At 45.3% G+C, this 12,114-nt stretch overlaps 1 protein-coding gene across 18 annotated transcripts in view; it reads left to right on the forward strand.

Moving 5' to 3' along the window:
* The window catches only part of CACNA1B (calcium voltage-gated channel subunit alpha1 B), a 309,392-nt gene that overhangs the window by 238,889 nt on the left and 58,389 nt on the right, over positions 1-12,114 (forward strand). For 10 of the 18 annotated variants that reach the window (XM_039383719.1, XM_039383720.1, XM_039383723.1 and 7 more), the window contains 4 exons: positions 149-255; positions 4,565-4,576; positions 8,918-9,014; positions 11,195-11,355. In XM_039383719.1, coding sequence (XP_039239653.1) covers positions 149-255; positions 4,565-4,576; positions 8,918-9,014; positions 11,195-11,355 — 377 coding nt within the window. The remainder of the gene's footprint in view (positions 1-148; positions 256-4,564; positions 4,577-8,917; positions 9,015-11,194; positions 11,356-12,114) is intronic. The other 8 variants (XM_039383721.1, XM_039383722.1, XM_039383734.1 and 5 more) reach the window with 1 other exon arrangement.

Here is a 12,114-nt window from a genome sequence, read left to right on the forward strand (position 1 = left end):
CTTGTGCCTCTTGGAGAGGAGCAGCTTGGCCGAGTATCTCCACCTTGGGAAGGGTCATTTGCTCAAGAACACTCCCCTGCACCTTGGCAGTGTTGATTTGGTACAGAGTTTTATTAAAACTCTTCCTTTTCCTGTGTCTCCTCTCCAGATGATCGACCTGGGGCTGTTACTCCACCCTGGCTCCTACTTCCGTGACCTGTGGAACATCCTGGACTTCATTGTGGTCAGTGGGGCCTTGGTGGCCTTTGCCTTCTCGTAAGTACATTCCCTTAACACCCCAGTTTCTAGGGAATAACCACAGAGGAGGCAGGACCTGGCACAGAGAGAGAGTTGATCCATAACACGTGTGGCCCCATTTCTCAGTGAAATGCTCAGTTTCTGCCCTTTTTCATCTCGTAGCTGGAGGGGGGAAGAAAAAAGTAAACCCAACTAAACTGGTGCTGTTGAACCTCTTGAAAATCCTCCAGCTTTAGGGTGAGTCCATTCACTGCTCCTTCAAACGTTGTTGTGACTGTTTGGCCAACTTCTTTTCAAGAACATATTGTAACAGTTTGTGGCAGTCCAGTGTCTCGGGGCAATTGTTGTAAGAACTGCTCTTCCTGTGAGAAAGGAGTTAATGAAATCAGCTGAGAACTCAGTGAACTCCCTGCAAAACATTATTTCTGGAGCTGTGGGTGTTTCTGGGTCACAGACCTCGGCATTTCTCTGCTCTTTTCCCCTCTCTCATTCAGGGAACTTGCATTTCCACAGTTTCACTTTTAAGGCTCGTTGCTCCCTCCCTCCAACACAGCTCGGGATTTATGACATTAAATAACATTCCCTGGGCTTCTTTAATATCAGGGAGGATTTTCAGCCCCGGGCACAGAGGAATTGCCGTTTCAAAATGAAGATTGGCTTTCCCTTTGAGCACTTTTTTCAGAAGAAGACCAAGGCAGGTTCCTCAGAACTGGGGGAGTTCAGAGCTGGACAATGAAAGGAAAATTTTCCACCTGTATTTCTGGGCCGTGGAAAGAGTTGTTTGCAAATGTTTCCCGGAGAAACAATAGGAGATGACCTGGAAAGAGCCCGCAGGACTCGGGCAGTTTAATCTTCTGCTAAATCAGCCTTGAGCAATTATAGGAGCGTTTCTCAGCTCGCTCACCTGTTTGTCAACACGCTGATGAGCGGGGGAGGCAATTGTTTAACTTGCTAATGAGAATTAGCAGGGTTTAATTGTTCACGAGAAAAGCGTTCCCCTTTGTCAGGGAACCACGGGAGTGTGTCGTGTCCAGTTTAAACTGACAGTCATTTTTAAGCTTCGTCCCCAAGCTCCTCCTGTCAGCTCTGCTGGTGGAAAACGTGTCCCCTTTTGCAGCACAAAAGCTTCCTGGGTCCTCTCTGGGAAGGGTATCCTGGAATATTTCTCAGGAATTTTGCGTTTTCTGAGGCGTCAAAATTCCTTTCACGTTCGGATTTGTGGTTTAGATCTATTTTCTATTTTCCATAAATGCTGGATTAAAACCAACCAACCAAACAAACAAACCTCCAAGAAGTGGATGGACTGAAGGAGATGGGCTTGACATTGTTGGTGTGATTTTTGAGGGGTGACACTTGGGGATATTGGGATCTGGGCTTTCTGTGCCTGATCCTCCGGAATTATTAATTATTTAAATTATATTATTAAGGAATTATTTAAGTTTTTGAGAAAGTCATGTCCAGCAGAAGTTTTTCAAAGGGATGTTGCCCTCTCCTCTTTAAAAACTTTGTCCCTATTCGTTAAAAATCAGTTTTTTCGAGGAGCTGAGTGCTCTGTCCTAAGCAAAACTTGAGATGGAATTGCTGGGCTGGTGAATGTCTTACCTAAAATTTAACATCCAAACCCAAGCTGCTTTTTAAGCTTGACTAGACATGTGGGGCTTCTTTTCCCTGCACGTGGGGTATATTATAGAACAGCTTTTAGAGCTGGACGTGGCCAGACTAAGCAAAACCCTCCTAAAAAAGCATTTAGCAAGTTAGCACAGAGCTCCTTGGAATGGGAGAGACATAGAAAAGGCAAATAACCACAGTCACAAGTATTAATCTGCAAAACAATATTCCCCAAGTCTGCAGTTCAGTGAGAATTTCCCTTTCCCATCAGGAATTCAAACGTTCAGGGCAGACCGGGAGAAGGAGCATTTTGTGAGCACAAACACCAGGGTTTGCCTGGAAAATCTCTTCTCTTTGAGCAAGACTTTCCTTTGAACAAGGTTTTTTCTTTTCTTTTGGTCAAGTTAAGGATTAAAATGAATAATTTTTAATCTTTCGGAGTCTTTTCATGCTCAGGTTTTCTATGTTGGGCCATGAATATCTAACAGCACCTCATCAGCCTCTAAATAAATTACTTTTACATCCCCTGCCTGTGCTTTATAATAGTGCCCCAAGCTGCTTCTATTTTACCTTCTGAGTGAGAATTTGGCAGGGAATGCATAAAACCTGCCTAGTTACTGTCTCCCAGATTAAAGGGAGACAAACCTAATGGGAGACCTGGAAAAATTGGAATTTTTTTCTGTGCTTTTGATGATTTCTGTACCCTCTGCCCCACATCCACGTTTCAGTAGGAGGGGAGTGTTGATGTCCAGTTCAGAGAATATTTGAAGTATTTCTGGTTTAATTCAGTCCCTCCCAGGGGATTATTTGCTCTCTGTTCCAGTTATAAATAATAACAGAATAATCAGGTGCAAACTTGAGAGTCCTGTCCTTGCCCCAACTCTTTGCTTGGTTAAACTGGACACCCTGAATTTTGATAATCCTGAAAATGAGCTCTTGGAGAATCAACTGGATCATCTCTGTTGTTGGGTTGGATTTTTCTAGCAAACCCTGCCCCTCACCAGCAGTGTAATAAATCTATTTATTGTGGCCAGAACACACAATCACCTCGTGCAAGGTGGGATTTAATTCGTGTCCTTGACCTCCCTGGTGTCTGAACCAGCTGCTGAACAGACACATCACCAAAAACCTGGGAATAACAGAGCTCCCTGAAAGGCTCCCAGCTGGAATATTGCAACAGCCTGTGTTTATTTAAGCACATGAGATGGTTATCAGCCCTTGCTGGAAGGTTCAACAAACCCAGCTCAGCCTCTCCAACCAGCTGCTGGTCTGCTTTCTGCCTCTTTAGAAGCTGTTCTGGGCTTAACTGGAGTTAAAAAATAAATACATTCATAGAAGCAGTTCGGAATAAATAAATAAAATTGAGAAAAAAAAAATTAAATTTTTAAAAAAGGCCCCAGAGAGATGCTTAAAACAACAACACTGATGCTGCTGATAATAAATTAATTAAAATTATCCATTTAGCAATGCATTTCCAAGAGAAATTCCCTTCTTTTCCTACAGAGAAACATGTCACAAACACACAGACTTGTTTGAGCCTTTAGGGAAGTAGAAATAAAGGAGCTTAAAGCAAACTTTGCAAGCAAAATTTGTCATCCAAACCCATCAGCTCCAGGTGTAAAATGTATCTGGTGGGTAGAAACAGCTGCTGAGGAGCAGCACAAAGGTGGTGGAGATGCACAGAATGTCCTGATGCTCTTTGGAAAATCAACCAGCATTTGCCCAAGAGTGGAGGCTGCACCTCCCGGAGTGTCCAGGGGGGGAAGGGACATTTGGAGGTTTATTTTCATGTGAGTGGAAGGGCTGATTAATTCAAATATTTTAAAAGAAATACATTTTTTAAAAAAAAAATTGAAATATTTTAAAGGAAATATTTTTTTTAAAAAAATAATTCAAATATTTTAAAGGAAATAAATTAAAAAAATAATTAAAATAAATTTTAGAAGGAGTCCCCGGAGAGATGCCAGAAACAACACCACTGACGCTGCTGATAAAGAATTAATTAAATGTAGCCATTCAGCAATGCATTTCAAGGAGAAATTCCTTTATTTTTGTGGACATGAACATGCCACAAACGCAGACATGATTGAGTCTTGAGGGAAATAGAAGTAAAGGAGCTTAAAGCAAATTTACAAGCAAAATTTGTCGTCCAAACCCATCAGCTCCAGATGTAAAATGTACCTGGTTGGTTAAAAAAACAGCTGCTGAGGAGCAGGGGAGGAGGGGGAAGGGACATTTGGAGGTTTATTTTCATGTGAGTGGAAGGGCTGATTAATTCAAATATTTTAAAAGAAATAAATTTTTTTAAAAAAAACTGAAATATTTTAAAGGAAATAATTTTAAAAAAAATAATTAAAATATTTTAAAGGAAATAAATTTTAAAAAAAAATTAAAATAAATTTTAGAAGCAGTCCCCGGAGAGATGCCAGAAACAACACCACTGACGCTGCTGATAAAGAATTAATTAAATGTAGCCCTTCAGCAATGCATTTCAAGGAGACATTCCTTTCTTTTTGTGGACATGAACATGTCCCAACCACCCATTTGCACAGGACCTTTGGAGGTTTCTTTGCTCCCGAGGGGAAGGGCTGGGGCTCCTTTATTTGGGGGTGTGGGCCAGGGCCAGGGGGATCTCTGTGTGCAGGGGGGGCTCTGATGTTGCTGTTTGTCATTGACTCTGCTCTTTCTTTGTCTTCTCCTCGCTGGAATCTCTCTCTAGGAGTTTCATGGGGTAATATGTTATTCCTGTCTCTTGCTGCACTGTTTTGCCTGTCCAACAGTCACCCCTGTGGAAACAACTCATGTTCCACCCATTGCATCGACTCCTCCGTCCCTCTCTTCCCCATTACCCAGTGAAATCTCCCTTAACAATCCTCATTCATCCCGCTTTTCTTTAGGCAGAGGCAGAAAGCCAAGCAGACCAGGGAGTCTTGACCAAAGCACACGCAGAGATCTCTGTGCCAGAAGGGTTTGAGGGGGTGACTCAGTGGGTGCAGCGTTGATGGGCGAGTTGCAATTCCTGGAAATCTTAATAATTAGGTGTAAAGGAGCAGGTTTATTCTCTTTTGGAGGATTTCACCTGCAAACAGCAGTGCTGGAAGCTTCAGGACCAACTCAGGGCAGCCTGGGCGATGCTTTTATCTTCTTTGATAAAAGAACAGAGGGTGGAGAGTTTTATGAGAGGCTGGAAGGGGCAACTTCCAAAGGAAGGGGGTCAAAAAGTCCTATTTAATGCCCTGCAAGGAGGTGGCAGTTTTGCTGTCTGCTTTTGGGGCCAGAGCTGTGTCATCTCCCACCCCCATCCCAGCAGGGCAGGAGCTGGGTGGGCTCCTCCCCAGCGGAGATGCCACAGAAAGGATGCAAAGGAAGGGCTTTGATGTGGTCCAGGGAATCAGGTGCTCCATTCTTTCTTCCCTCTAGGAAAGCAGAGAGTTTAGAGGCAGGAAAAGGGAGGCTTTGTATTTGTGGCAGAGCAGAGTGACCTCCTTTCCTCCTCAGTGGAGGAATTCACCCTCTGCCTTGGGGCTTTGGGGCACTCACAGGCGGCGGCGGCTCCGCCCTGCCCTGAATTTTTGATGCCACGACTCTGAGAAGCCCATGTGGTGTGAAATCAGAGCTGCTGGCAGCAGCAACAGAAACAGGGAGCTTCCATTTGAAAGGACTCGTCAATTTTTTAAAGGCTCTTTTGATTTATTGAAGGGGAAAAAAAAAAAAAAAAGGCTTCGCGAAGCTCTTTTAAAATGTTTTTAATGTTTTAAATAAACGAGCAGCAAACTGCCACAGGAAAAAAAACAACACCCAGAACTGGCCTAATGCAACTAAAATTGATCTAATGCAATTTTTTTTATTCATGGAATTCTTTTATTATTATTATTTTTTAAGTCTCCAGGCTGCTGTTTGCTGTCTGCCTTTATCCTGTGACCCTCTACAGCTCTTCTTCCAAATTCAGCTCTTCTGAATTTTGTAGTTGTTCTTCTGCAGTCAGCTGAGATCTTGCCCTTCCACAGCAATTTATTTTTGTTGTGAGGAATATTCAGGTCAAATGTGTGCTTGGATACACCTTTTGACTGAATCTTGTTTCCATCTGGACCTTTTGTTTTGTTGGACATCTGGCTTTGTATTAAAGCAGTGAAAAAAAAAAAAACAGTATTGGTAGAGGGGCTTCTTAAAAACACCAAAAACAACCCTGAGGGTTTTTATTTGAGAGGCTGAAAGAGTTGCAGGGTGTCCTTTAATTTAAAAAGCAATTTGCATCCCTCCAGTTCAGAGCACCAGGACATTGGAAAAGCTTTGTCCTGGAGCAGGAACCTTCCTGAGACAAGAAATAAGGATGTTTTTCAGGATTCTCTGTATGGCTCAGAGCAGAAATCCCATTAACATTTAATTGGCTCACGCTCTTTATTTGCTTAAGTGCCTGAATGGAGAGAGAGAAATCAGCCCTTCTGAGTGTCCTCCTCTGAGGCAGAAGGAATTGGGTGTGACTGGAGCTGGCTGCCCTTCACCTCCCAGCTCTCAGGGTGCTCATCCACACACCCCCCGGGCCAGGGAAAAGCAGGAGCAAGGATTTGCTCTGCCCCACGGAGCCACGAGCCCCCAGAAGGTCTGTCTGACCTCCCTACAAATATTTTGACCTCCCTCCAAATGTTGAGTCCACGGGAGTTGTTCCTTCAGGAGTGGGGCCAACCCTGTGAGACCAGAGCCGAGTTCTGGTCTGGAACTTCGCCCTCCATGAGGCCTAATTAGTGCAGTTGTTAATTAGTGTGGGGCAGGTGTCCAGGTCTCCTGGAACTGGGAGCACTGGCAGACAGCACATGGAGCTTCTGGAGTTCTGGGTGAGCCCAGGAGAGCAGTGCTGAGGTTTGTTTTTTTGGGCTGTGTGTTAATCTGCAAACCAGAAACGTGGCCACCAATGATGGAGAATGAGTAGAGTTCTGGGCTGAGCATCCCACCTCTTTTTTTTCCCTCCTCCTGCCCCAACACGGCCTTTAACTGTCTCACTTTCACTCTTCTCTGCTTTCCTCAGCTCCCACCTCCCTCAGGGAGGGAAATCCTGGGAAATGTGGAGCAGTGTAAGGGATTTGCTTGGCCTTCCAGAGGGGAGAGGGTGGAGGGAGCAGCAGGGGCAGCCACGGGGATGGGGGGACCATCAGCCCTGGGAACAGGCTGGCCAGGCCAGGTGGGATCTCCTTTGGGATCTCCTTCCCTACAACCCATTTCCCTTTCTACTTCCCTCCTGCCACTGAACGTCCTCCTTGAGAGGATGAACAAATGATTTTGCAGCCAGGGCTCAGACAAAGCCCCCTTGGAGCAGGTGAGCTCCAGGTGAGCTGTGGTGACACAGTGACCACAGCAGGGATGGTACTGGCTGGGAGTTGGGGGAGTTGAAAGCAAATATGCCAAGCCAAGCATGGGCCAGACCTTCAGCTGTGCCAAAACCTGACAAGAAAGCCAGGAAAAGCTCTGTTGGCAGTGCCTGCTTCATCTAGAACAGATTAAAGGGTTTCTAAAGAGAATCAAATACTATTTCTTTTAAATATCTAATGGGTATTTTGTGGCATTAAATCAGTCCTGAGTATCAGCTCCATCACCTGGATTTACAGCTGTGCCAGCAGTCAGGATCCACCTGGGATGGATCAGAATGGCCCTAAAGCAGCCCTGAAAGATGAGAGAGGGAGAGATGGCACCTCTCCATCCTGTTCACCCTCTCCCCCTATATTAAATCCTTTGGAAAGGCAATTTGTGTTCAGTGTAGATATCACTGGGATCCAACCCAGAGCCCTCCAAACATTCCTGTATCTTATTGTGTTCCAGGACAACCGCAGGGCCTGGTTATTGAAGAGAAGAGAGAGATGAGATGGGTTGTAGTTTCCAGTCCTGTTTAGGATTGAGTTCCAGTGTCAGCAGTGAGTTCTAAGCCTTCTGGCAGTGGATTGATTGTAAAAAGACACTTTGCAGGGCTGAGCAAGGTCAGTCAGCCACGAAATGGGGTGGTTTCCTGCACTCTGGGTGCTTCTCCCTGAGCACAGTGTGGAGGGCTGGGGGCCAGAGGGTGGGGGAAGCTCTGCAGACCCTGCACAAACCTCCTGTGGGTCTCTTGTGGGGTCACTTGTACCTTTATTTCCTTCCTCTTGGAGAAGGAGCCAACTGGGAGAGCATAGAATAGGTGTTCCAGCATCTGCTCCACGTGTTCCTCATTCACACCTGTGTTACCTCAGTACAGTCTCAGACCCAAACCCACACTCATGAATAAAACCCCGTGACAGACTTTCATCCCATTTTTCACTTCATATGAACCGAAGGGGAATGTCATTGTTTTGCTGTTGGGTTGGAAGAAGGTGTCACTGTGTCTTTTCTTATTTATTTATTTTCGGAAGTGCACGAGGAAAGGAACTCTGTCCTTCCCCTAAAAAACCTCTTGATGTTAACAAGGGGAACCTTCTCAAGCCTTGCACTCAGTTTGAACCAAACCCAGGCTGTGACTCACAGCCCCTTGCATGCCTAAGAGGGAAGCTGCCCCAGCGCTGCTCCAGGCATGTAATATGCTGCAATATTACATGTTCCTGCATGGGTTTGGTAGCATGTCTTCCAAGAGACACTCAAGGACGAGGCTCTGTCCCTCACCTGGAAGGCTCCTGTTCCCTCTGGTCACTGCTTGTCCAGGCACAATGTTCCTGCCGGAGAAGTGCACGGAGAAACCTCCTCCTGCCTCACTCCCTCGGGAGGAAGGAGAGCCGAGTGTGACTTTGTCCCTTCTCCTGGGGCTGGAGCAGGAACTGTTGCCTGGGTGTGGAGTCGGGGCAGGAAGGGCCCCAGATCCTGGGGGATGCTCGGTGAGTAGCTGGGAAGGGAGAGGAGGCTCCTGTGGGGAGCAGTGCCAGGCCCACGTCCTGCCCAGGACACGGCTCAGGTGGGGCTCATCTGCGGCCACGGTGAGGACGGACCCCAAACCTGTAACAAACACCCCAAAGCAAAGCAGTTCCACCACCAAAACCACACTGGGAACCTACAAATATCCAGGTTGGCGACCTGAGGACCAAATTATTGTTGTTCTTGTGCCTTTTCTCCCTTGCAGAGGAACCAAAGGCAAGGACATCAACACCATCAAGTCCCTGAGAGTCCTGCGGGTCCTCAGACCTCTGAAAACCATCAAGAGGCTGCCAAAGCTAAAGGTTAGAAAACAACCCCCAATTTTTCCTTCTCTGGAGCTTTGTGAGTGATCTGAGTAGAAGCCTATGGACCCAACCCAAGTTATTTCTGCTCCTTTGATTTTGTTGCAATTAATCCCTTTGCCAGATGGGTAAAAATAGCTGTGCAGATGTTTAGCAAATGTCAAACGCTTTGTTTCTGTTGCAAACATCGTGGGCCATGTTATGAATTGTTGTGGGCCCACGCGAAAATAAAACTCCTAAAAAAAGAAAAGAAATAAAAAAACCCCCCACCCTCAAGTAAATTAATTTACAGCTCACAAGTGGGATGCTCTTAGAAATGATACAGGAGAAAATGGGGGTTGGAATGTTTGGCTTTCCCTGGAGAGTTTAACGTGAATATTGCAAGATTTTCCACGGGCTGTCAAAAGAGAAACGTCATTGCTGTGTGAGGAGTTTTAATCTGTTCATCTCTCTGGTAAATAATCCATAGTGCAGGGTTTTAGAGCTGTACCTTTTCACCTCTACAACACTAAGCTACAAATTAAAATAAATGTAGTGACCCGTGGTTACTCATTCAATGCCATTTCACCAACCCTTTGAGATACAGCCACTCCCTGGAAGCAGAGAAAGGAAGGAGTTAACAAAATTCAATAATTTCTGAGGTTTGGGAACTCTTGAATACCTGCTGAATATTCTGTGAGAGGTGGGGGAAGAGCAGTGGGTGCTTTTGTCTGACAGTTCCTGATTTCACATCAAAATGAGGGTCAGCTGTTCTATAGGTTTCCTTTTATCCTTGCCCACTATTCAGGCTGAAATAATTCTGATTTTATGCATACTAAATGTCTCTGAAAAGATAAGGAACATTCATGTTGGACAACGCAGAAAAAGGTCTTCATTTGGTTAGAAATTTAAAATGTAAAGCTATGAGGTAAAAACCAAAATAGTCAGCAGTAGCTCAGTCCTCCAGCAGGACACTGAACACTTGATTTTTGTTGATTTCTGTCTGATTTTCAAACAGGGTGGTTTTCTAATTTCAAAAGAAATACTCATAAATCTTTATGTGAAGCAGAAGTTGTGTTTATCTGGTTTTTTAAGTGAACTTGGGTCCATTTTGGGCCTCTCACTGTGAAGACATCAAGGGGCTGAAGCTCGATGATCTTAAGAGACCTTCTCCAACCTAAACAATTCTAGGATTAAAAGTCTTCAAAATTATTTCAATTCTTTTTTTTTTTTTACTGGATGTGGTCTTGTGAGAAACAATCAGCAGGATCAACGGGCTGATCAGAGATATTCCCACTGTTTTAATTCAGGGTTTCTGAGTTGCTTCAGGAGTGTAACTTTGGGAATTATTCCCTTCCATTCCTAGAAGCAGGAGCAGTATTGTACAAACCCTGAGCTTGGGCACTAAGACCACTCCATTTCTATTATTAGGACCAACTTCTCCTACTAAAATCAAACTGCAGGTTACTTGTAACAGTGCAGCAGGGACTAATAACCAAGTAATAAATGTGTTTGAGTTCTTTGCAGGGAGTTCAGAAGTGACCTGTGCTGACTGGGTTAGTCACACTTAATTTCGAGAGATAGTCCTTTAGAAAAATATTATTTAAAGCATTTGGTTTGTATCTGGTATATTTTCCTTATTATTCAGGTAGTTTTTACTTATCCAGTACGTGAGTAAAATAAACACAAGTACAATTTTCATTTCATAATTGGCCATGGGAATGTTTGTTTAGGACAAATACTGATCTCAACAAGCTGTGATTGTCTTTATAAATTTTATGGGCAAGCCCAGAAAATTCAGTGGCACAGCCAAACTTGCCAAGAAAGCAGGAGCTAAAGGAAGCTGGAGTTATTGTTTGGTCAAACCCTTGGTGGGCAAGTTCCATGAACCCACCCCTGGGTTGTGTGATGAGATTTAGTTGGATATTGGGAAGGAATTCTTCCCTGTGATAGAATTCCCAGAGAAGCTGTGGCTGCCCCGTCCCTGGAAGGGTTCAAGGCCAGGTTGGGTTTGGAGCCTCCTGGGCTAGTGGAAGGTGTCCCTGCCCATGGCAGGGGGTGGCACTGGGTGATCTTTAAGGTCCCTTCCAACCCAAGCCAGTGATTCCACGAGTGTATGAAGTGGTCTCAGATGGATGCCAAGCTGTTGGATGCACTTTTCCTCTCTCCCGACCCCTTGACCTCGTTCTCCTCCCTCCCAGGCTGTCTTTGACTGTGTGGTGAACTCCCTGAAGAACGTCCTCAACATCCTCATCGTTTACATGCTCTTCATGTTCATTTTTGCCGTCATTGCCGTGCAGCTCTTCAAGGGCAGATTCTTCTACTGCACTGACGAGTCCAAGGAGCTGGAGAAGGACTGCAGGTACAGCTGGGGGCAGGGCCAGGGTGGGCAGCAACTTTCCTCCTCCAGCAGCAGCTCCCCAGGTTGTCCCAGAGCTGAATCAGCTGCTGAGCACGAAGAGTCTCCTCCAAGTGAGGGCAACACCAGCACAGTTACCCTAGAGGTGAATTCTCCTTTTCCTTCTTTAAAAGCTGTGTCATTCCTGGCTCTGATCCAGCAAGTGCTTCCCCAAATGCTTAAGGATGCAGGGGAGTCACCTTCCTTCCCAGGGAGGTCTAGGGGTGTTTTTTAAATCAAGGGGGTTTGAGGGGTTGGAGGGTTTTTGACAGTGTGACTCCTCTTTCCGCCTGTTGCCTTGATCCTCAGAACTCCTAGGAACTGGAAAAACATAATGACTAAATAATCAGAAGCTTAGGAAGTCAAAGAGCTCCTAATTAGTGAGAAAAGGGATTGAACTTCTTAAAAGCCCTGTCATGTCTTGCCCTTTCAGCAGGCTCAAGGTGTGTTACCTCAGTGTGCATCTTCCTCATTTGCCTTTTTTCTTGGCACCCAAAGCACATCCTCAGCACCATCCAGCTCTGCCCATCCCTCTCCTGCTGCCTTGTGCATGCAGGGCATGTCCCTGGTGGGATCCTGGCAGTCACGGGGGCTGTCACTTCCTTGGAATGATGTAAATATATTATAGAAAGAAAGTGAAATTACACAGAAGTGTAGGTTGGAGGGGAGCTCTCCAGATGCCAGGTCCCTTGGCCCCTAAAACAAGACCCCTTTAGGGTTTAG

Source organism: Pipra filicauda, unplaced genomic scaffold, assembly GCF_003945595.2.
Source record: "Pipra filicauda isolate LSUMZ 115617 unplaced genomic scaffold, ASM394559v2 scaffold321_size1097455_pilon, whole genome shotgun sequence".
Lineage (NCBI taxonomy): Eukaryota > Metazoa > Chordata > Aves > Passeriformes > Pipridae > Pipra > Pipra filicauda.